Here is a 25047-nt window from a genome sequence, read left to right on the forward strand (position 1 = left end):
GAGGAGGAGGAGGAGGAGGAGGAGGAGGAGGAGGAGGGTGTTGTTACTAGTCACTTTAATGCCCCTTTTAGTGTGTTTATGTGTGTGGCGAGTGTGCATGCACACGTGAATGTACAGTGTGTGTGTGTGTGTGTGTGTGTGTGTGTGTGTTTACAAGGGGCCCACAGCACAAGTTTATTAGCTAACTGCCATTTACGTTTCCGTTCTAAGGAATGCAATAGCATGCAACGACTCACCGATTTTCAAGCCCTTAAAGTCTGACCCTCGACCCCTCCGAGGTCCCGCCCACCTCGAGACCTGACCCGGACGTACAGATACACCACTCATGTGCCAGACAACGGTAACTCAAAATACAAAGAAGCAACGCACACAGGGCTTCAGTGTCTGCATGAGCCGGTGAAAGTCTCCTCTGCTTACGCAGTCAAATAAAAGCATGTGATGAATTTCTGCTCCACACATCAACAACACAAACAACACAGGCCCGGTGTTTTAGTTTTTATTTCAAGGGCTTCCATATCATTTAAAATATTTTCTCTGTACCAAAACCAGTCATTTGGATGTCTAATGCCAAACGATTCTTCTCAAAAGAAAGAAAATATATTAAAGGGTCTGTTTTGTTTAATTGTGCTCTTGTGGAGAATAGTAACGCCTTCCCGTTAACGCTGTGGTGTGACGCATCGTGTTCATTTCTGTGAAGAGTTCCAGGATCGCTGTAACGTGCAGTGTTGTGTATCTTCTTATTTGCTATGCCTTACGAAGACACATCTGGGTTGTTTGCAGAGAGTCCAGCCAGTAATAATATGATTAACTCGAGCAAATATGCAACCGCAAGCTTAAACCACGATATGCATATTTAGTCCAAAACCTGGCAGCGTTGATGGGAATATGATGGATAGACTTTGCTTTTTCCATGAGTGTCTGCACCGCAAAGATGGGATTCAAACTCCTGCAATAAAGCACAATGTTGTTAGCCAGTTCCCCCCCTAATAACCCGTAACAGACCGGCATCTTTCTCTGCATTGAAAACAGCCCACCTGGTCAAAACAATAATTGTTTTTAAGCATTTTTATCAGGAAAATGAAGTGTTTGGGTTGATGTCAGTCCGCTCCATGCTTTCTCTAGGGTGTCGTGAGGTGACTAGTGAGTGTACAGTAACTGGTAACAACTGTGTGTGTGTGTGTGTGTGTGTGTGTGTGTGTGTGTGTGTGTGTGTGTGTGTGTGTGTGTGTGTGTGTGTGTGTGTGTGTGCGTGTGTGTGGTGAAATCAATGTAATGTGGTCTCAGAAACTTTGAAAACAAAAAAAATCACTAAATAGGAGGAATACTTTTTCTACCATGCGACAGAGGGCATGCAAATGGTGCGTGTGTGTGTGTGTGTGTGTGTGATGTGTTGACACTGTGTGTTGATGACGTTGTTATGTCGTTCTCAACATCATTGATTATCAGATTACGGCTGCACAAGCTGCAGTGGTCGTCCCGTTCACTTTGTAGTCTGGCACAAGGCGAATGCAGATCTTTTTTCCACCTCTAAAACACTTTGACAACAAACTAAATCACAAAATAAAATTCCGTTTTATTGAAGCAAGTAGCTTGAAATCCAATGAAATGATCTGCAGCAGCTGCTCTGAAGCTGCCTTGTGTCGCCTACATCGTGACACATCTCCATCTCCAGTAAAGTATTAGAAAACAAAGCTTTTATTTTTGAAATAGTGTTAATGCCAATGTCTTGATTTTACTGCTGTTTTTATTTCCCTGTGTCTAAACGACAGTTGTGTCACAACTCGGCTCACTGTTCACCTGTTACACTGAAGGTTTCACACTGAACAAGCGCTCGGCTTGATGTCGATTAGAAGTTCTTCCAAATGTCTGAATGTATTGAATTTAGTTTACATTTTGAGGCACAGGTAGACGCGTCGCTACGATATATAATCATTTTGTGTTATTTGGCCTAAAGCAGACTTTAGGAAGGAGACGTTCCAAGAAACTTTACTAAGAGAGAAAAGTACAATCATCTTGGTGCCACAAAAATACTTAGAAAGGGTTCATAATAAGCCACTAATGACTTCATTAATGCATTAAAGCTCAGGATTGAGCTGCTATTATGCATAAATTGGGTTGCCAAGTATTCCTTTGGTTAGTATATCAATATTAAAAACAATATGGTTCTGAAAGCTGCACTTCTCTCAGGAGTTGGTGGAGACTCAAACTGAGCTAAAATGAGTGAATATTGATCTGAGACACAAATCCTAACGAATGATAGTTTTCCAAATTGTTTACCGATAATAAAATGACAATATATGTCAATATTGTTTGTTTCTGCTGCCCCCAAGTGGCCAAAAAAACCCCAATAATCCTGCTTTATGTTGAAATTTAGCAGTCATTTTATGCATTGCGATCGCTTCCTGCTGATGTGTTTTAACCTTTTAATGAAGTCATTAGTGACATCTCGGAAAGCTTTTTTTAAATAAGGCTTCATTATTTATAAAAGGTGTTTTTAAATTTGAAAAAATGGATGTATCTGCTGTTAGAGACAGCCTCTACTAAATAAAAAAAAAAGCTCTTTGCCTTGTAGTAACGTTTAATTATTGCTATGACGTGAAAGAGGCATTACAAACTAAATCACTGCCAAAACCATCACAAGTTTAGATTCTATTCAGAGAGATTTGTGGGTTGAGGAGCTGCCGATACTACAAACTCATCAACAACAAAGTGATCCTTGTTCTGAAGTCATCACTTCAATGTTTTGGAGGAACTCCACCGTCACCACTTCACCTTTTATCAGCCGTCTTTTGCCGTCTCTCTTCCAGTTTACACGTCGTCCTAAAGTCTCTGGTTGTGTGTCGAACTCGTTCCGGTGTGTTTTCACCTGTATACCTCCGTTCCCGTGCTTGTGGCGGTGTAGCGATGGTTCCTCTGTCCTCGTTTAGAGACCAGGATCTGTTTTGGGTCCATCAATAATCTCCTGTCAGCGATCAGCAGTGTCTTGTCTCTTCACCTTCCTCAGATATACCTCTGATGATGAGAGTCTTCTTCACCAGGCTTCCACGAGCTTAGCTTACTGAAGTCACCTGAAGCGATGTTGTCCCCCTTCACTAACGGCTTGTACATGTTGCCTGTGACCGCTGTGATAGATCTAAAGCTTGTGGACTTTGTGGAGAGTATTTTGCACACGCTATTGTTTCTTCAGCTTGTTTGCCTTTTGCCTATAACGATAACTATAACAAACTATAATGCTTGTACATATCAGATAGTACTTGTTATATTGTATTCTAGTTCATGGTTTTCTTAATTTGACGTGTTTTGTAGTACTGCTTTTTCATGATTACGTTTGTCAATCAAACAGATGTGGGATGAAAAGTGTTCATTGTTTCATTTGTTTTTTTAAATAAAAATATTCCTGATTTGTAGCTCAGTCTCTTGTATTTTATTATTTTAATAAATAAACATGTTTTGTTGCTTCTATAGCTTCTATAGTGTTTTCCAAATAAAGATGATTATTACACCAAATAGTGATACCAAAATCTAGTGATACTCATGATTACATGAATAAAAGTGCTTTTTAACTGAGAATTAACCAGTATGATAGGTCACTATTGTATGATTTAAAAGGTGTAAATAAATAGTGCACATGATGCTTGTTTAGCAGGTCACTGATGACCTCTTTGGTCTCTTTGGATGAGGCCTCCACTGACTTCAGAACACAAAGAGTGTGAGCACAGCAAGAAGCTACTCTTCAACCTACTTCCTGTTATGTAAAAAACACCAGTTTAGTTATTTAGTTAGTTTTAATGTACTTGGTGATCATGAGTGATAACATTATTTTCAATTACAAATCAACCAGATAACATCATTTTATTAAATCACCTTTAAAACTGGAGATAGGGCTGATAGAAGATACTAGTCGAGCAAAGACTAACCGGGAGCAGCACTTTAGGCTATACGCATGCGCAAGATAATTTCCCGCCCCTCTTGGAAAATAGCCAACCCCATTCATCTTGATATTTCGCTTCATCTTTGATTGTTGGATTCTGGGAGAACAGCCGTTTTTCGTCTCCCATTTCTAAAATTTGAATCACATATACGATAACATCACTTTTTTATCACTGAATAAACATTTCTGAGGGGATGACCGGTCTGTAACGCCACATTTAAGCGTCTTTCTGCTGGCCTCAATTGTCAAGTGACAGTCTGGGTAAGTTAAGGTGAGGTAGACGGTAGTTACCGTAAGTATCGTTAGTACCGTTATAGGAGCACGCCAAGTCTGCTGTTAGCTAATTGTTTCTAATCGTATTAAACTAAACTGAATGATGTGGGAGCTATTTCGGTGTGCACGTGAGGAGTGTGAATCGAACAGGACAGATAACGGTAACCCAACGGTCGTTCACAGCAACTGACGTTAGTAGCTGCCTTCAAAGTAAAGTCAGAGCTAACGTTGATTTCGGCTAACGGTTAGCCATTAGCGTAACGCTACTTGGCTACTAACTGTCGTTAGTATCCGTTGCTTTGCTAAATAACGGTTTTCAAACATGCTTTCTTTAATAGTGTCATTTCCTATGTCTCTGATAACCTGCTTTGTCGTGTTTTGCAGCCTATATCGTCCTACTTTGCGGACTACTCTAACCGGAAGTGATCTTTTATTTTGAAAACTACATCCGGAAGCTGTTTTGTTTTGCATGAAGGCTCGCGGACTTAACGCTGGTCTGTCTTTGGAGCATCACAACATTGTCCTGCCGCTTTGTTCGAGGGACAGAAAAGCATCGCACTTGTCTTCGATGAAGGTAAATATACGGATACATAATATTTAAATGAGCATGAAGACGCAGATTTATAGTTAAAATAGATAAGATCAGTGCTCTCTATTGTGGGTCACCTTGATTGATACGCTGCCAACCCAAACACTGCAGGCCTCGACCATCCACCGGCTCATTTATTTATTTATTTATTTGTGGCCTAAAATAGTCCCATTAGATATGCCTGTATACGTGATAATATGAATTTCTGGATGCTTTTATTTTTGAACGTTTCACAGTTTTCCCTTCTCTGCATTAAAAGGGAAGTTTAAATAATAATGGTGCATTGCAGTCTGTGTATGAGGTGGAGGGGAGGATGGGGGAGAGAGGGTGAGGGAGGGAGAGAGCGCAAGAGAGAGGAGGGAGGGAGGAGGAGAGAGAGAGAGCACAAGAGAGAGCACAAGAGAGGAGGGAGCAGGAGAGAGGGAGGAGGGAGGGAGCAGGAGAGAGGGAGAGAGAGAGAACAGGTGCGCCTCCACCATCAAAGCAGGAACAGAGAGAAAGTCACGATGTTGCACAATTGGCTCCTCTGTCCTGCTGCTGCAACGGTTTCCTTTACAGCTGCTCAGTGTTGAGGCAGGAAGTGACTATTTACTGAGCCGGGCTCTGTCTACTACTGTGAGATCGATGTTTACGTACTGATATGGAACCAAGCATCAGATACAGCTCGAATGTTGTCTTTTCCTAAAGGCGACACCAGGAACGAATGCTGTATTTATCTGTGAGCTCTGGCTGAAGGTATTAACAGTGAAGATTAATTAATAAAGAAAATAGTCATTAGTTTTTGTCACTAATTAGACGCTCAGTATTAAGGCACCGTGTCAGTGTGTTCAGATTAGTCCACTCATTTGTTATTAGCATGAACATTAATAATTTATCATAAACACGAAACATCAACATTTTATTATTAGAATGCTTTAAATTGTGTTGTTAAAAAATGGTGACTGTGCTGTTTTTGATTTAGTCATCATCACCTCACTCTGAATCTTCCTTCCTCATCCAGTGACAGCATCTCATTTTAATTGGCTTTACTGTTCAACAGCTGCTGCGTCAGGTTCAAGCTCGGAGGAATCCTCTTGTAGTAATCTGAATGGGTTTTACATGTACTACAGACACACACACACACACACAGGTTATCTTTTCTTTTCTTTTTCCCCGCAGTGTGTATGAAACCAGGCAATGTCCGCTATGGTGTACCCACGTGAAGAAGCCCTGGAGCGCCTGAGTCAGGATGAGATCGTCCTCAACACGAAGGCCGTGGTGCAGGGCCTGGAGACGCTGCGCGGCGAACACGCCCAGCTCCTCAACTCGCTGCTGGACTGCACCCAGCCGCCCGCCGCCCAGGAGAAATCAGGGCTGCTTCGCAAGAGCATGGAGGCCATCGAGCTGGGCCTGGGAGAGGCTCAGGTGAGAGTGTGTGGGATGCTTTTAAGGAGACAAACATATCTTTACAATTTCATTTCAAGATCAAGTTCCCCTTTTCCCCTCCCCCCCAGGTGATCATCGCCCTGTCGAGCCACCTGAGCGCCGTGGAGTCGGAGAAGCAGAAGCTGCGCGCCCAGGTGCGCCGTCTCTGCCAGGAGAACCAGTGGCTGCGGGACGAGCTGGCGGGAACGCAGCACAAGCTGCAGCGCAGCGAGCAGAGCGTCGCCCAGCTGGAGGAGGAGAAGAAGCACCTGGAGTTCATGAACCAGATCAAGAAGTTCGACGACGACGTCTCGCCCTCGGAGGAGAAGAACCAGAGCTCCGGCGGAGGAGGAGGAGGAGGAGACACTTCAAAGGACAGTCTGGATGACTTGTTCCCCAACGATGATGACCAGGGACCAGGTATGACGTCAGCCGCTATTAGACCACAAACATCTTTGTGTATTTCAGAAAATCACTCGGAGCTCCATACAGTCATGCCTTTCAGGAACAGAAATGTTGAACAGGAGCTGTGGTTTGGTTAATGCTAACTGTCTAAACAGAACCTCAGGCTTGGTAATGGGCCTGTGTCAACAAAGTGAAGTCAAATTGCAGATATAAAAAAGTCACTTAAGCTTTAATGCTTTATATAGCATGTTCAGCGCTCCTCCCCATTAGACAGTAAGTGCTCTTACTTGCCTTCAATAATTAATATCCTCCTCCTCCCTCCCACAGCCCAGCCCAGCGGAGAGGTGGCCGCCCAGCAGGGGGGCTACGAGATCCCGGCCCGCCTCAGGACGCTCCACAACCTGGTGATCCAGTACGCCTCCCAGGGCCGCTACGAGGTGGCGGTGCCGCTGTGCAAACAGGCCCTGGAGGACCTGGAGAAGACGTCCGGACACGACCACCCGGACGTGGCCACCATGCTCAACATCCTGGCCCTGGTGTACAGGTGGGGAACGGAGACGAGGGTTTCTAGATGAACATTTAAAATCAAATTTTACGGATTTTTAACGAATTGCTGCGGTTGCGTTTTTGTCCTCCAGGGATCAGAACAAGTACAAAGAAGCGGCTCACCTCCTGAATGACGCGCTGGCCATCAGAGAGAAGACTCTGGGGAAGGATCACCCAGCTGTGGCCGCGACCCTCAACAACCTGGCTGTCCTGTACGGCAAGAGGGGCAAGTACAAGGAGGCGGAGCCTCTCTGCAAGAGAGCGCTGGAGATCAGAGAGAAGGTAAAAAAAAAAAAACACCACCAAGCCTTCATTCATCACAACCAAGTCTCCAATCTAAATGAAGGATACGTGATTATACATCTGTCTCCAGGTTTTGGGGAAGTACCACCCGGATGTAGCCAAGCAGCTGAACAACTTGGCCCTGCTGTGTCAGAACCAGGGCAAGTACGACGAGGTGGAGTACTACTACAGGCGGGCCCTGGAGATCTACGAGTCCAAGCTGGGAGCCGATGACCCCAACGTGGCCAAGACCAAAAACAACCTGGTAGGGGGGGACGGATGGCATTAAGACATACTTAAAAAAATGTATCCTTCACTTGTTTCCTGCTCTTCTGTCAGCTACTCTCACCCTGTGATTGCGTGTTGCTTCTCCTCAGGCCACGTGCTACCTGAAGCAGGGGAAGTTCAAAGATGCAGAGTCTCTGTACAAAGAGATCCTGACCAGGGCGCACGAGAAGGAGTTTGGATCCGTCAACAGTGAGTAGAGTCAAGAAAGGACTTTGTTACGGACTAAAAGAAAAGATCAAAACTCTGAGAGCCATTTCTAATTCCTCCCACAACTGCCGTGTTTTTTTTTGATGATTCGGCCACGCCCCCGATCCCTCCCGTCCTCCCTCCGTTCTCTCAGCAGATCAGAGGATTATTTAGTGCTGTATGAGCGTGCGGAGCGGCTCAATGTTGATGTTTCCCTCCCGCTGCTGCTAAGCCTATCAAACCCTGATGTGCTCACATGCCCGACACGAGACGGAGGGAGGAATGTGGCGTCGCCCCGGTTTGATGAAACACGGTGTTTTTCTATTTATGGGCAGAGAAGCTTCAGGTTGCTCCAGGGATGCTCGTTAGCAAGTTTCAGTGCAGTCGTCCACTCTCACTATTGTTCATCTAAAGCATTTATATGATTTCTTTTGTTGCAGATGACAACAAGCCAATCTGGATGCACGCAGAGGAGAGAGAGGAGAGCAAGGTCAGTCATTCTTTTTTTCGTTGGCGGCGCAGCTTATTATGGAAATTGATTGATGGAGAGCAGCGGGCTGTACAAATGACAACAAGGACATTTTTAATAGGCTGTTTAATATGGTAATGGTTGATGCTTTGCTCCTCATGCTCCCTCTCTTTCCTCTCTCTCTCTCTCTCTTAAGGGTAAGCGCAGGGACTCTGGCCCGTATGTGGAGTATGGAAGCTGGTACAAGGCCTGCAAAGTGGACAGGTGGGTCAGACGTGTGAATTCACTGCAATCAATGTTCACAAATCCATTCCTGTGTAACACAGGCTAATCGTTGTTCATTCTTACATGGGGTTTGTCAGTCAACGGAGAAGGGAAACAAGAAAAGGAGACGGTTGTTTCAGTAAAAATAGATGAGAAACACAAAGAGCGTGCAAGCAACACATCAAGGCAACAGGCTCTAACCGTGGCTGTGGTTTGGCTCGACTATGTATTACAGTAGAAATCCCCAAAAACCTTATGTTTCACTGAAAGTGAATAGAACCAAGACTAACGTAGTTTAGCCTTATTTTAACATCTGGTTACACACGTTTTAAATAGTAAATAAAAACATGTTTTTTTTTGTGGTTTTTCTTGCAGCCCCACAGTGAACACGACCATCAAGAGCCTGGGAGCTTTGTACCGTCGCCAGGGCAAACTAGAGGCCGCAGAAACACTGGAAGAGGTCGCCACCAAGTCCCGCAAACAGGTGCTGCACAAACCCTCTGAATTACTGCCGTTAGATTAGTCGTCTGGGCTCAACGGCTCGGTCAGTCTACAAGCCTGATTAGCTCAGCGGGCGTTCCAGCTGTGATTTATTAGCCCGTAAAGTATGTGTGTGTGTGTGTGTGTGTGTGTGCTGTAGATGTGCTGAGTGAGCTATTGTGGAAAAGCAGTTATTTTCCTTTCAATGCCTTTTTAATCACTCTTCTACAATGTTTGTCTTTCTTTGTCTCTTTGTGTGTCCTCTTTCTTTCTTTCTCTCTTCTCTTTCTCTCGCTCCTCTCTTTTTCTCTCTCTGTCTCTCTCTCTGTCTCTCTCTCTGTCTCTCTCTCCTCTCTTTCTCTCGCTCCTCTTTTTCTCTCTCTCTTTCTCTCGCTCCTCTCTTTTTCTCTCTGTCTCTCTCTCTCTCTGTCTGCCCCCCCTCTCCTCTCCTCTCTCTCTCTCTCTCTCTCTCTCTCTCTCTCTCTCTGTCTGCCCCCCTCCCCCTCCCTCTCCTCTCTCAGGGTATTGATGCCATCAACCAGAGTAAGGTGGTGGAGCTGCTGAAGGACGGGGGAGCCGGAGGGGGAGACAGACGACACAGCAGGGAGGGAAACAACGGGCCGGGGGGACAGCGGAGGGAGAGCGAGGGCGACGACTCCGCTGAGTGGAACGGGGTCAGTAAACGGACACCAATTCATTACACCACTAAGTAAACACTGGAAGTATTAATCATAGTTCATCGTGTACATGTACATGATGCAAGGTAAATACAGCTGTGCACACAAGGCAGATAAAGTCCTTTTTAATAATGTGATTACATGAAGAATAATTTCCAAAGTAAAGGTCTCTCGTGCCTCGTAACGGGACATCTTTAGTGTCTAATGTCTCCAGTAAATGCTGACTGGTTGTGTTTCATGTTTCCTCAGGACGGTAACGGGTCTCTGCGTCGCAGCGGCTCCTTCGGGAAGATTCGTGACGCCCTGAGGAGGAGCAGCGAGATGCTGGTGAAGAAGCTGCAGGGGAGCGGACCACAAGAGCCCCGCAACCCAGGGTTAGAGATGTGTGTGTTTGTGTTTGTGTGTGTGTGTAAGCTTTCATGGAGATATGATTGTTGTTAGTCTGGCTTTAGGTGTAGGGCTAATGAATGATTTTTCCATTAGTTTAATATCATTTAGTCTAAATTGCCTCTTTTGTCTGACCAACAGTCCAAAACCCCAAAACATTTTACAATGAGCCTGAAGGCTTATTCTTAATATTCTTAGAAATAACAGTTTAGTAAAACAACCTGTCTGGACCTCCATCAGCCAACGAAGGCAAGTGTAAGTGGCTGAAAGCTCTGGAAAAAACAAGTCAACCTTTTTATACATTTTCTGTTCTATTTGTCAATTTCCAACTAAAACAATTCCTCACATTTGAGAAGCTTTAGCATTCTTGCTTGATAAATGAGGATTGATTAACATTCTTGTCAATACACCTTTTCTAGTGAGTGAGTGAATTAACCGATACAAATGTCTCGGTAAAAGTCACGTCTCTTATTTTGAAATCAGTTATGGAAGGCCCTTACAAGCATTTAATTTAATTTAATTATGACAGGAATTTAAATGTTAGTTGGTCATATTTGATTTAATAAATATGTATAAGCCTTGTGTTTAAGATTAGTCTTAATATCTTTTTTTATATATATTATGCTTTTAATGAGTTTTTAATGGCTCATTGTTTGATTGTTTTGTTTTGTTTTGCTCAGAATGAAGAGAGCAAGCTCCCTCAACTTCCTCAACAAGAGCACTGAGGAGACCACACAGGTATTGTTGTTATTATTATTTATTTAATACTCCTCTACAGCAGAGCACATGATTTAACTAGGTCTGTGCAGTATGAATAATATTTTGCACTTTTTCCAAACCGTACATTGTTTAAACTGATTTAAAGATGAAATGACTACATGAGAATATCAGTTTTGTAATAATCCAGTAATCTGAAACTATATATTGTACAGTAGTTCTATAAAACAGTAGTTTTAACATGAACTGGTCTGTTCTTAGGACGCAAACTCTGGCCTCTCGGACTGCAGGGGACTAAGCGCCAGCAACGTGGACCTATCCAGACGCAGCTCCCTGATTGGCTAGTCGGAGACAGGAGGCGGGACTCAGGCGACAGAAAGAGGCCCGGGGCGAAGGGAGAGGCTGTTTGCAGCTTGGTTTGATCCAACAAACACACTTAAAGCTTCAAAGCGAGATCAAACACTTGCACCTGCAGCATATTTTTTAAAGAAAGCATTAAAAAACATTAAACGTCATCCCGTCAGACACCTCGCTGTACAAACCGCTGCAACCCGTCACAAAAGAGAATATTTAGATACACATTAATCCGCATGCTGCTTACTAGAACGTGGGATGTCTGCACCCGAACGCCTCGCGTTCTTGACTCGTAGCTCCGCGTCGTAGTCCGTTCCTCAGAGCTCCGCCACGTGCAGACACTCGACCGTACGCAGGCTAAATGTACTCCGGTTTCAGTTTCAGCACTCCGTGTATTTCACCCGTAGCATGAAGTCTTTTGCCGATGCCGAGCGCCCATCGAACGCACATCCCAGATGGTAGAAATGGTACGATCCGCTTTGATTTGAACAGGCAGAGCAGAGGCATAAAAGAGAATACAAGCAATCTCTGGATTTTCAAGAAGACATTAGCACTAACCATTTAAACCTCACTTTTTGCCTTCTTCTTCTTTTTATGTATATACAGTTTTAAATTATTCGATATTTCATTCTTTGTATATAGAGCACTTTCTTCTTTTCTGTTTACACTATTGGGTTTAAGAAAGGTCTCAGTAGAGAATACTGCTTATCTGAAGGGGGGAGGACGGGACAAGAAGGAAAGGAAGAGAGGGAGTGAAAGAAGGACAGACACGTAGTTCATCGTGTCAATAAAAAGGTCGAGCTCGCTGATACATTTAGTACCTCGATCACTGAAATCTGCTGTCATTCGGACCAATGATTCAGTCTAAAATGTTCTAAAGCACTTTGAATGCACTGGTGACACGAACATCAGGAGAATATCTGTCAAATGAAAAAAAGGGGCCAGAAAGTTTATTTGAAATTTACAAATGAACCTCAATCATTTTCAAACCCTACTAAATACTACCTACTGTCTGTAACAGGAAGTTGAATCAAACACCGTAATCATGACCTTTTTCCTCACTTCCAGGCTTACGGCCATAAGTCTGAACATGAAGGTGAAACGCTGTGAAAGAGATTTAAATACCGTTTGTTTACAATCATTAAATCAGGATATTCAAAGCATCATCAGCACTCATTGAAGATTATGAGTATCTATCTTATCGAGGCCGACGCAGCGCGTCAGCTACAATCTGTTTACTTTCATCAACGGGATTTTTCTCTTGTGAATTTGTTTTTTTCCTTCATTTACTGCTGAACATGTAACATTTTGTATGAAACAATCCTCAGTGTGACGTTTGTAACGCTGAGCAGGATGGACTTCATCAGCTGTGATCAAACAACATAGACATCCGACTGTTGACCGTCCGTGCTCACTGACATCTTTTTTTGTTTTTTTTCCCTGAGCTTTTATGTTGAAAGTACTGATTATGTGAATGTTAGATGTGGATTTTGGGATCTGGTGACATTTACACTGGATTTTCTTTTCTTTGTTGTTTGTGCTGTTTGCAAACTCCACCAAAATATGACCGGTACCAAGAGAACTGTCCACGGAATGTACACCAAGTCAAAAACGAGCTCGGCGGGTCGTGACGTCACTTCCTCGTCTGTCATCAGATTGTCAAGGAATCGCTTTCGATTACAAGAAAGCCGAAAAAACAGCGTTTCTGTCCTTGACAACCTGAGTTTGATTTCAAAGAGAGGACGACGCGGGTTTGTTGTGAAGGCGTTTTGTCCACGACGGTGCGTGCACACCGTCGCCATACGCCCCCAAAAGACCTGAGGTCGGCCTTCTGATGAAATCACCTTTGGATGACGTCACACTGCCGAGTCTAAACTAGTGCTGACTGCTCGATCGGCTGCTGATTGTGCTGATTGTGCTGAATGTGCGAGGCGGAGCAGGTTTGGGATCCTAATGAAGAAGAGGAGTGAAGTGTGTTACTAAAGAAACAATGAGAAGTGGTTTTGGAAAGAAGTGCTTTATTAAGTGTCGTTCGCAGCAAATAATGTACAGAATTATCCGTATACAACATTTATATATGTGTTACCTGTATGTCACTTGGTCACATAAGAATGACGGGAATTCCTCTAATCACACGTAGCTGTGTACAGAAGTTAGTGAAACACTAATTTGTAGTCTAGAAGTTCCTCTACACACACAAACTGTAAGACCGATAATAAGCATCCTTTACTGTATTAATCAGGAAGTTCTCAAGCATCTCTATTAATCTCAAACTCCATAAATATATGAACATTAATACAATAATGTTGCTCATTTAACCGGCTGAGAGGAAAATATAATGTGACTGCTGCTGATTTTGATCCAAAGCTTCAAAGACTAATTGGATCTTTCTGTTTCTCCGATGTCCAAATATTTATGGAGATCAGTGCAGTGACTCAGAGCCCCGGCTGGTAAATGTTGTGGTTATGAGGGCCGTGTGTGTGTGTGTGTGTGTGTGTGTGTGTGTGTGGGGGGGGGGGCTTAAGTCCAGCTCCTGTATTGCTGGCGATTCGATGGATCTTATTGTGAAGGGGCCGAGATAATGTGTATTTTATCAAAGGTTCAATAAAAACAAACTCCACTTTTCAAACTAATTCCGTGTCTCGTGCGTTTTTTTTTTATCCGTGCTTGTCAGAAACTGTGGAGATGATATTGACCATTTCAAAGTGTGTGTGAGAGTGTGTGAGTTTTCACAGCTGAGGCTGGTGGGGTGTGTTAACCGTACGCTGCACCATCACAGCTTCCACAAAGGCGAGTGTGTGTTTTCTCTCTCTCTCTCTCTCTCTCTGTGTGTGACTTCCTGTCTCAATCGACAGCCGAGCACCACAAAGAGGAAACCAGACCCACCAGAGTGCACGTTGAGTCTGCAGCACCACGAGAGACCGATCAGCTGTCACACCGTTGACTTACAGTCCTGCGATTGAGGTCAAAGATAGGAGCCTGAGAGACACGCGATTAGAAAGTAAGGTTACCTACGTTTAGTGTTTCCAGATGTTATTTCAGTGTTTTTATTTTGTTAATGGGAAACTTAAAAAGTTTAGTTGTGACTCTTTGTGTATCTGAATAATGAGCTGATCGTGATTCTGTGAATTACCTGATGTCCTGTCACGTCTTCTCCATCAATCGGTGTTTAACGTCTGTTTTTAGGGACAAAAAGGAATTTGCTTCTTGAAATGTGTCACTTGCTAAACTTAACCTGATGATTCATTATAGAAAATTTGTACTGCAGTTGTTGGGCAACAATTTTAGATGATGAGCGGTCATAAAGCGTCCTGAAAGTTAATCCGTCATTAAGAAATTAAAGTTTTAGCCTAGAATGTGCTTGTTTTGAGAAAATAACTTTTCATTGAATCTCAGTATTTTGTCTTTTCTTTTCATCAATAACTCTCAAAGTAAGAAACATTTCTTTGTTCCTGTAATCATCCCGTGTTGCCACAGGATCTTCCTCCATGTTCGCAGTGACCCCCTCCGGCCCCAGCAGGTTCACGGCGCCGGGTCTGGTCCAGTTCCAGCTCGGCCTGTTCAGGGAGGTGGTCCGAGTCCCAGCTGGCAACCGGAGCTATCGCCATGCCAAGAGGCTGGCTGCTGAGATCATAGAGCGCAAGGTAATCCCAGCAGTGAGGAAAGTGAGGAGCCTCAAAGGGGCTTTTTCATCAAATGTACTAATGAAAGATGCTATTGGGCATCATGGGCATTGTAGGATGAAGTGTTTTTTGGCTCCTGACTCATACAAGGTGAGGAAAGTCAGGAGACTGCGGCCTCTGATCGATTTGACCATTTAAATCTGTTTCCTGTGAATCCTCCATCTTCATGGAAGTGTAAAATACCAAATTTAACAAGGTGGACTGATTTATTTAGAAATGGTTGTGGTGTCTGTTTCAATCCTTTTGAAACAGCCTTTCCTCTGTATTGTAAACTCCTTCTATGTTGCTGGTTAAAACCAATTAGACACCGTTTATAAAAGTCACTGTAACTACCAGTTATAACTGAAACAGTGTTTAGCTTGTGGTCAGAATGAGGTGGTTCAAAGCCTTCACCTGCAGGTAGAATCTGACTCTGAAGATGTAATCGCATTGATCGAGAGGTTCTTGGGGGATTTGCACTCGACCCCAAGCTGCTCCAGTGGAGACCTGCAGCAGCCTCAGAGAGCTGAAGTGAGCCAAAAGATGCTAAAAGGCGTTATTATTATTATTATTATTATTATTAATAAGTTTGTAGTGCTGAGTAATCTGTGACCGACTCAACACAGCCCCACTTGGAAAGTATTCAGCTGACGTATAGCCTCTCAGAAGAGTCAGGAAGTGGACTTTGAAAGGTCACCGTCTGCATGAAGGAGGATTGTGTCGGTTAGTGTGGCTTCTGCACGGACAGAGTTTGAATGATGCTGTAGTGGTTTAATCTGGAGTGTATCTTCTAAATCTGATTTAACCAGCGTTATATGCTGATAAAGCAGGTAACACAGGAGCTTTGAGAACCAGACTCAGGATTCGGTCCGTTATGAATGAATTCTGTCGACAATGTTAAAACCTCAAACCCTCAATTTCACGACCTCCTGTCACTCAACTTGAATCCATTAATAATCTTTCATGAGAGTAGAATTTTAATCTGCAATCAAGTCGGTTCGTGGTGCGTTGAAACCGTCGTTGAGGTCAAATAGAGATGTTCATGAATTGCAGGTGTCTCGGTGTCGGCTGGTCTGGTCTTCAAGCTGCCTCAGCTATAGAGACTCTGTGGTCACAGAGAGCGCAGCAAACTTTCCAACCACAGCTTCTCCCTCTGCTGTCTCTCTCTCACACACACACACACACACACACACACACACACACACACACACACACACACACACACACACACACACACAGTCTGCCTCGCTCACACCGACGCTCCTTTCAACTATGATCTTCGTATCACAGACCTAGCTGATGATGCTGCTGGTTGATTAGTTTTCTCTCTATTCCTCTGCCCCTCCTCACTACATGACCTAACTCAAAGAAGAGCTCCCGTTATCTATCTTCAGAATCATTTCTCAGCCGTGTGGCATATTCATCTCTGATCTGTTATCCACCGAGCACATGAGACCGCACAACTAGGTCATGGTGCGAGTCGGTAAAAAGATTTACAGAAGTGTTTCCCTTCTGAATGTTGAGCTTCTCTCCGTCTCTTTCTCTCTGACCAGGCAACAGTAACACACTCAGCAGTTACACACATTGACCTTTTTGGTGGAACAAGTGATGAAAGAGCTGAATACGTGATCTATGTATCAGCTTCGTCCCAGCTGGTGGATCGTAATTCGTTCTAGCAGCACTTTTAAAAGGTTTAAATGTAGCTGGTTTCTTGGATGAAGTCTCAACCTGTGTGTGTGTGTGTGTGTGTGTTCAGGCTCCAGACTGCAGCGTGGTCGGTGTCGGGGAGAAGATTCTGCTGTTCAGACATCAGTCCGCCTCAGAGCAGCTGCTGCAACGTCTGACGGAACAGGACGAGCTGCAGGATGGAGACTTCATCGAGGTCATCGTCGCAGGTCAGCCAAGAGAGAAAAAAAAACGTATTATGTTGCAGTTATTTATTCTTCTTGTCTGATATTTTATAAGATAAGATAGAAAGTACAGCTGCCAGATCTGGACTTTAAATACGAGCCATCATTGTGTTACAGCAGATAACAGTGTTATTTAAGAGGCATTGGAGTCTAAATTTGGAGGGAAACAATCATAAAACACTTTGTTTTACAAATCAAAGGCCCGATTGTTTTGCTCCCTTGGTCTGTTTTTACCATTCCACACTGCTCGGATCCACACAGGCTGTCAAGTTATCTGTGAGGTGCAGAGTCAGGACGCATTAGAGCCAACAAGCACTACAAAGCTGCTAAATCCTCCCGTGAAGCTTACTCTGGCAGGTCTGCCTCCTTACGTAACAGTCACACTGACTTCTTGGACACGGAACACAAAAATGCTGCAAAAAAAGAAATCCCATAAAGACCGCAGGAAAAAAAGCAGCGCTCTCAAAAGCTTATTTCACATCTTTCACTGCCATTTAAAAACATTAGATAGCAGGAAAAGATTTAGTTTACTGCAGAACAGAAACTACAACATATGCATCACAATACGAATATACCACCTAATAGCTGATACGAATACATGTGGTGAGCATTAAGGAAAAACATGTAAAAGTGGAGCCGGTTTGCTTCAGGACCGGAAAAAACAAACATGCAAAACAAGATGAGATTTGTTAATCAAATGCAATGCAAGTACAAGTCAGTGGTGTCAAGTACTGTCAAAAATACTCGTAGCACTAGCAGTAGCACTGACTGTACGCCATCTTTTTTTTATCCCACTCAGGATCAGCGTCAGTGACCGAGATGAGGATCCGTCCACACACCCTGGTGGTCCAATCGTACCGGACCCCCACTTTCTGCCACCACTGTGGGGAAATGCTGTGGGGCCTCGTTCGGCAGGGGCTAAAATGTGACGGTAAACAAACTCGCTCGCCTCATCGTTCCCCTCAGTTGTGTTAAAAAGTATATTTGTTTGTTTTATTAAAATTGTCAGTTTCTCCTTTTCCTCAGGTTGTGGATTGGACTTCCATAAACGTTGTGCCTTCCTGTTGCCTAACGACTGCAGCCGAGCACGGCGTCAGGTCAGCACGAGCCTCTCCCTGTTCCCCCCCCGACGACCCCGCACACACTCCCTGTCCAACCAGGCAGGAGGCAGCCTGGAAGAGGTACGTTCAGTAAAAATGAGCGTAAAGGAGGTAAAGTTCCCTTAAAGTGAACTTCTATTCAGACGTTTACGGCTCTCCCCATCCGGCCTTCTCCAGATCAGCATGTCCAAGCCCTCATCCAGGCCCGTGTCGTGGGCAGAGCCCCCGGTCTGGCTGGGAATCGGCTACGGCGACACGAGCAGGGCTCAGGTCCCTCACACCTTCCACATCCACAGCTACACCAAACCCACCGTGTGCCAGTACTGCCACCGGCTGCTCAAAGGGCTCTTCAGACAGGGGCTGCAGTGCTCAGGTGAGAGGGCGGGGGGGGCCGGGGGGGCCGGGGGGGGCTTCCTTCTGCTCGGGTTACAAAGTGTTTGAGTTCCACCAATTCAAGCAGACATGTTTATTCCAATGATTCAGGCTTCACGGTCACATTTTTGCACTTTTTGGTCGAGACGTTTTCGTCCTATGAAGAGCAGATCGCGTCATCATTGGTTAACTTTTTTTTTTGGAGCTTTCAACCACGTCCCACGGTCTTCCTCAGCGTCTGGAGTTGGCATGATATTTGAGCAACGTCTATGAGCTTGTTAAAAATCTATGAACATATTCTTACACTGAGGCTATTTTTAGAAGCGTTGATGAGACATTTGTGTATTCGAGGTTCAGAAACATGAGCTGGGTCCAAAGAGACCAATGTGTGTCTGCTGTGTAAGCAGGAAGCTCCGTCTGAAATGGAAACTAATCTTTAAATCACATTTATAGATGCAAAAGTCTGACGCTGTCATTTTGTATGTTTCATGATGTGACTGAGTGCGTCGCTCTGCTTCTCTGACTTTCTTCTCAGACTGCAGGTTTAACTGCCATCGGCGCTGTGAGCTGCTGGTCCCCAGAGACTGTCCGGGAGAGAGGAGAGGCATCAACGGGGAAGGTGAGCGGTCCGTCCCTGGAGGTCTGCTTTACACGCTGTACTCCGGCCTGGAACAGTAACTCCTGTTAGATCAATGCTCTCTGTTCTCGCAACCCCGTGATGACTCAAGGGCTGATTCACCCTCCCATCTCCAGGAGATTTGATAGATTCAGTTATTAAACACCTCACGTTGGCTTTCCTCACAATTCTTTTTTTGTCTCAGTTAACCGAAAATGTCTAAGATAATCATAAGTTGCAGCCCTAATGTCTTTTGCACATGATGTCATTTTCCCAGAATCCTCAGCAGCGGGTCACAGCTGCCCAGCAGACCCAGAGGACAATGATTCAGAGCTCACCCGCACGACAACACTAGAAACGTCCGACGACGAGATGTCCACGGACGGAGACTGGACGACTGAGACGAAGGAAGACGAGCAACCGCGAGAGCCGATGAGGTCAGAGATGAGGTCGTTCATTTATTCTGATGATGTCATCGGGGTTTTAAAGGTGACTCCGGCATCCTGTTGGCACCGGGCGGTGTCCCTGATGAATGTGACTGCTGCACAAACTGAAACACTCATCTTCCCTGTTATCCATCACTGAATTCATCATAAACTTTGTAGGCAGGGAGCTTACTGTCACCTAGAGGCATTTAGGAGACACTACAGGGCGACAGCTGCTCCATCAGTGTAACGAAAAGTGAGTTTAAATCAGTTCTTGTCCCTAAATCAGCCTCTGCTGTTTCATGTCCTTTTGTCCTTTTGTCTTCCTTCAGTCCGTGTTTCAGCAGCAACATCCCTCTGATGAGGCTCATCCAGTCGGTGCATCACTCAAAGAAGAGAGCGGGAGGAGTCCTGAGAGAGGGATGGCTGCTGCATCACACCAACACTGACACACTGGTGAGACACACACACACACACACACACACTCAGTGTGTTTATGGGTATAAGACAAGATATGCAACACTTGAATGTTTTCTGCCAAAAAAGAACATACTGCAGATAAACATAAAATAGAAATACTTACACATGTCTTCTATTCATTCTTTGTATTGTCTTTGCTCTTTGGCTCATTTGGGAAGTTCATTTTCCGTCTCCGCTCTATCGCGGTACAAATAAAAGAGGACACGCTTTTTCACTCCACATCTCTGCCAGTTCCTTCTCTTTTCTCACCGCCCAAGAGAACCAAGAGTTGTTGACGTTCTTGCGCCTCCTTTGAGCTCCATGTTTACTGTCTGTCTACACTAGAAAACGTACAATAATATTAAATGTGTTTGACTTTATCAAGATGAAAAAAAAGACGTTTGAGTTTTATGAACACCAATCGATCATGACCACAAAGGTCATTTGGTCTCAGGTCGGCATAAATGGACCTGACTGACAAAGACAGCGAGTTGGAAAGTCTGCCGTAATGCGTCCTTTGGGATTAAGTGGTTCATTAACTTCCTACAAACGTACTGTACATCATGAATTATTCCTGTCGTCTGTTTTCCCAGAGGAAGCGTCATTACTGGATCTTGGACTGGAAGAGCATCACTCTGTACCAGAACGAGAGCAGCACCAAGTACTACAAGGTAGAGCTGACCAGCAAACACTTCTGATATCGAATCATTTTTAGTATGAACAGGTTGGTTTTGGCACCTAAAAATCACTACAACACACAGGGTGCTTATAGTTCTCTATGAGTACAATTCAAGCAGTTATTTTAAGCAACAAATCTAGAAAAAAGGGAATTCAAAAATCCACATCAGCAAAGAAATGTGTATAAATGTAATATTAGGTAAGTTTGATATTGCTTTTGAACACTCATAAAGGACAATACATAGTGTGATGGTGTATTGATACAATATAAGTAAAAGTCAGTGTAAAGGAGCAGTGAGACACCAAGTTACCTCATTTTATACTGTCAACTAATCAACAATTCAAGTTAATTTTATTTCAAAATGCATTATTACCGCCACTGGAAACATAAATGGATACAAGCCATGAGAAAAAAAGATACGGTAGATTTTAAAGATAAGAATAAAGAAAAAAAGAAAGTATCTTGTACCAAAAATATAGCTTTCCTGTCATTTAGATCTATTTCTTTTTCATTTTAAAGAGATTGTTATGAAAAAGAGACATATATGAACTATACACACATGTGTATACACACATTCAATAAGATGGAATACATGAAAATGGGTGGATGTTCCTTTAATTCAATATTCAAACAAAATCTGGTCTCTGGAGTTAAATCCAAACTAATTTGATATCAGACTTTGTGACGTACGGCAGAGCTTTATTTTGTTATTAACAACGAACCAGTGCTCAACATAAAGAATCCAAACAAAGACAACACATGTTGGTGTTTCACTCTGAATCTCTCCTTCTCTCTTCTCAGGAGATCGCTCTGTCCGAGGTGCTGCAGGTCCGAGGCCCCGCCCAGCTCGCCGTGCCCTCTTTGCCAGGAAACAGCGCCCACACCTTGGAGGTGGTCACGGCCTCGCTGGTGTACTGCGTGTTGGCCGGAGGGAGCGGGCCGTCCTGGGAGAGCGCCGTCCGCCAGGCTCTGATGCCCGTGCAGAGCAGCGGGGGAGGACGCGGCGAGGAGAGCCCGGGTGAGCCAGCAACACCATAAATAAGTATTACGCAACACTTTAAGTAGGCGTTGAAACATGATGTAATGAGTGAAAAAACCTTCAGGCAACCTTCTATGAACATATCATTATGTCTAATAACAAATAAATGTTTATTAAAATGCTTTGATTACAGATAAAGATTTATGCAGTGACGGCGTGGTAAGAATCAACTCTATACTTTCATAATTAATCCCAGTGAACTACTTCTTCATACCTCAGTGTGTGTGTGTGTGTGTGTGTGTGTGTGTGTGTGTGTGTGTGTGTGTGTGTGTGTGTGTGTGTGTGTGTGTGTGTGTGTGTGTGTGTGTGTGTGTGTGTGTGTGTGTGTGTGTGTGTGTTGCAGGACATCAGCTCAGTGTATCAGATCTCCACAGACGAGGTGCTGGGCTCAGGACAGTTTGGAGTGGTGTACAAAGGTATTCAATTATTACACTGTCGTGTTCAGAACCAGTTTATCTTCTTTGGGAGGTTTGCAGCCGAGGCAAAGATGAAAATGTTGACCTTTTACTTTATGGCTCCCTAATTTACAATAAGTTCTTTAAAAGCAATCACCGTTATCTTGTATTTATTAAAGGGAAAACTGTGAAAATGTTAGAATTTTGTTAGCAGTTGTTGATTCTAGAAGAATTTCCTTTACTCATTTTAAATATAAACAATAATTCATATATTTGTCATCTTCATTCTTCATATATATCATCATTTATTCATAATTGATTACTTCCCCCTTGACTGATTTGACATTTTTGGCCTTGTGTGTCCCGAGTAAGGGAAACTATAAAAGGCAATTCATTGTAATTAATAAGAAGTGTGCTGATTGAGTCACAGGGTTCTTTTTAAGACACTTTCCAGGAAATGAATATGAAATGACAGACATCTAATTTAAAGCATTACCAGAACTGACTTAATGCAAAATGAGGAAACATAAATAAAGTAATTTGAGTTGTTCCTCATTCCTCAGGTACTCACAGGAAGTCGGGTCGGTCAGTCGCCATCAAAGTCATCGACAAGACGCGCTTCCCCAACAAACTAGAGAGACAGCTGAGGAACGAAGTGGCCATCTTGCAGGTAATAAGGCATGTTTCATCTCCGTATTTATTTAAAGATTATTATCTTTACCATCTAATATATATATATATACATGTGTGTTTGTGTGTGTGTGTTGCCCAGAATCTGTCCCACTTCGGTGTGGTTCTGTTGGAGGGGATGTTCGAGACGTTGGAGTACGTCTTCGTCGTGATGGAGAAGCTCCACGGAGACATGCTGGAGATGATCCTGTCCAGTGAGCGAGGCCGACTCCCTGAACGCAACACCCGCTTCCTGGTCGCTCAGGTAAGACCGCTTCATCGTCAATAAACGCTCTGGACGTTATGTTTTATGACAGCTGTTCCCAACAGAAAATATCCTAAATACTTCTGAAGTTCCAAAGATGTACTTGAGAGGGACAATAATAATATTAACGACTCTCACTCGTCTCTGGTTCGCTCGCTGTCGTGGACGCACTAATCGTGTCGGTGGAGAAGAAGAAACACACTTTTTAAAGTTAATTATTGTCTTTGCAGTTGATTAATTCATGGTCCGGGTTATTTAAAGCGTCGTCCAACAGTTTGAGTAGCCTGTCAGTCGTTATATTGTAGTCTTCATGTTGTTCCCCGTCTTCATCGTCATTGCCATCCTAAATTAGGATTCCTAACTTCAGAAACCCCCGTTAGGACGGTTCTGTCATAAATAAATTCCCATCCTGAGATAAGATACGATTTGAGACTTTCTGTGGGTGTAATACTGTAGATTTTGGATTTTCTGGACTCTAAATAAACAATCAGAGGAGGGAACATCACTCTTTGGTTAACCCGATCACAGCTCATAGATATGTACCTATTTGTAATGCTTATTTATCTTCATCACTGGGTAGTTTTTACCAGTAACAGTAGAATTACAGCCAGATTGTGTTCTTGCTTGTCCCGTTTGACGCCCTTTTTTCAATTCGATTTGTATGTTTTCATCCAAAAATCCAGTTTTCAGTTGATAACCAAACATAAGATCCCCACTGGTGCACCACAAAAGTGTCTCTCAGCATCCATTAAAATATGAATGTTTTTGCTTGACCTCCTGCATTAATACATTGCACTATAACTAGTCCTTCTCATGTTTGTGTCCTCTGCCTGTGCTGCAGATCCTTGAGGCTCTGCGGTACCTGCACTTCAAACACATCGCTCACTGTGACCTTAAACCTGAGAACGTGCTGCTGGCCTCCGCGGACCCTTTTCCTCAGGTGGGATTTTCTTATAGTTTCACGCTTACACGTTTGAGGACGAGTTGCTCTAACAGCGCGTTGACCACCGCCCCGTGTTGAAGGTGAAGCTGTGCGACTTCGGCTTCGCCCGCATCATCGGCGAGAAGTCCTTCCGTCGCTCGGTCGTGGGCACGCCGGCCTACCTGGCGCCCGAGGTGATCAGCAACAGCGGCTACAACCGCTCCCTGGACATGTGGTCCGTGGGCGTCATCATGTACGTGAGCCTGAGCGGCACGTTCCCCTTCAACGAGGACGAGGACATCCGACAGCAGATCACCAACGCCGCCTTCATGTACCCGAGGCAGCCGTGGGCCTCCATCTCTCTGGAGGGTACGGATGCTTTCTTTTTGTTGCAGCTTTTAAAAGGCACGGCTATGACATCATCATTCTTTTCCCAAGGTTTGATGTTTCTTTGACTTTCTGAGCACAGAATGCATCGAGGAGAGTTAAAGATGCCGGGAACTGTGACAGAAATGCAAATTTAAATCAAGTAATGACTCAACTGACTTAGTAAGAAGAGGACTTAATACCAGTGAACGTTTAAAGTTTCATTCATGAATCATTGTTCATGAATATACTGATTTTATATACTTTTAATTTATGGAAACATTGGAGAGTCGTGTTTGCTTTTCTCATTTATATTTCTTTCATTTTGCTTTGATCTTGTTCCACACACACGTACGTCCTCCTGCTGTCCACTGGGTGTCTCCAATCCTCACTCTCTCTTTTTTGGTCTCCAGCTGTGAGTCTCATCAATAACCTGCTGCAGGTGTCGGTCAGACGGCGGTTCAGCGTGGGCAAAACCCTGGGACACCCCTGGCTGCAGGTGAGATGTACTACACTTGTTTGTAGTCTGACGGGAGCAGGATTATAAAATGGTTCTGTTGAGAAGCTCATTTCGGCTTCCCAGTTTATAATTGTAATATAAAGACTAATGTGGAGGTAGAATATACTGGGAACCAACTGACACCGTCTCGTCGTCCCTCCTGCAGGACTTCCAGCTGTGGTGTGACCTCAGGGAGTTCGAGCAGAGGCGGGGCGGCAGGTATCTGACGCACCGCGGGGACGAGGAGCGCTGGATCCGCTACGCCCAGGACAGAGGCCTGGAGTTCCCATCACACCTCTGCTGGGACCCCGACAACGACCCCGACATGTGACCTCGACACGGAGGGTTGAAAGGTCTGAGGGTTCTGTTGTTACTCACGTTCATTACACATGCACAACAATCTGACGTCCTACTTCT

The 25047-nt window shown here is 44.1% G+C and overlaps 2 protein-coding genes across 2 annotated transcripts; both read left to right on the forward strand.

Annotated features, from left to right (window-relative positions):
* Positions 1-5969: 5969 nt before the first annotated feature.
* klc2 (kinesin light chain 2) lies at positions 5970-11243 on the forward strand (the record flags this gene model as incomplete). The annotated part of the gene is made up of 13 exons (XM_079184471.1): positions 5970-6197; positions 6287-6654; positions 6940-7146; positions 7241-7430; positions 7522-7695; positions 7808-7907; positions 8345-8394; positions 8570-8637; positions 9013-9121; positions 9639-9791; positions 10044-10168; positions 10862-10919; positions 11160-11243. 13 exons carry the CDS (start codon positions 5970-5972, stop codon positions 11241-11243), a joined length of 1914 nt encoding a protein of 637 aa, XP_079040597.1.
* Positions 11244-14197: 2954 nt separating this feature from the next.
* prkd4 (protein kinase D4) lies at positions 14198-24968 on the forward strand. Its single transcript, XM_079184508.1, has 19 exons — positions 14198-14253; positions 14730-14896; positions 16671-16809; positions 17624-17755; positions 17851-18005; positions 18102-18297; positions 18832-18915; positions 19190-19349; positions 19670-19793; positions 20390-20467; positions 21277-21493; positions 21648-21673; positions 21858-21930; positions 22473-22579; positions 22682-22843; positions 23685-23783; positions 23867-24134; positions 24545-24630; positions 24797-24968. The coding sequence occupies exons 2-19, from the start codon at positions 14741-14743 to the stop codon at positions 24959-24961; spliced, it is 2427 nt and encodes an 808-aa protein (XP_079040634.1). The 5' UTR covers positions 14198-14253; positions 14730-14740; the 3' UTR covers positions 24962-24968.
* The last annotated feature ends 79 nt before the right edge of the window (positions 24969-25047 follow it).

This window comes from Pholis gunnellus (assembly GCF_910591455.1).
Source record: "Pholis gunnellus genome assembly, chromosome: 23".
NCBI classification, from domain to species: Eukaryota; Metazoa; Chordata; class Actinopteri; order Perciformes; family Pholidae; genus Pholis; species Pholis gunnellus.

Excerpts from the sequence above, each read along its gene's own strand:
- prkd4 (XM_079184508.1), top strand. The coding sequence starts at position 14,741 with ATGTTCGCAGTGACCCCCTCCGGCCCCAGCAGGTTCACGGCGCCGGGT. Across the intron at positions 20,468-21,276 it reads GCAGCACCAAGTACTACAAG|GAGATCGCTCTGTCCGAGGT; the intron begins GTAGAGCTGACC and ends CTCTCTTCTCAG. Across the intron at positions 22,580-22,681 it reads ACGAAGTGGCCATCTTGCAG|AATCTGTCCCACTTCGGTGT; the intron begins GTAATAAGGCAT and ends TGTGTTGCCCAG.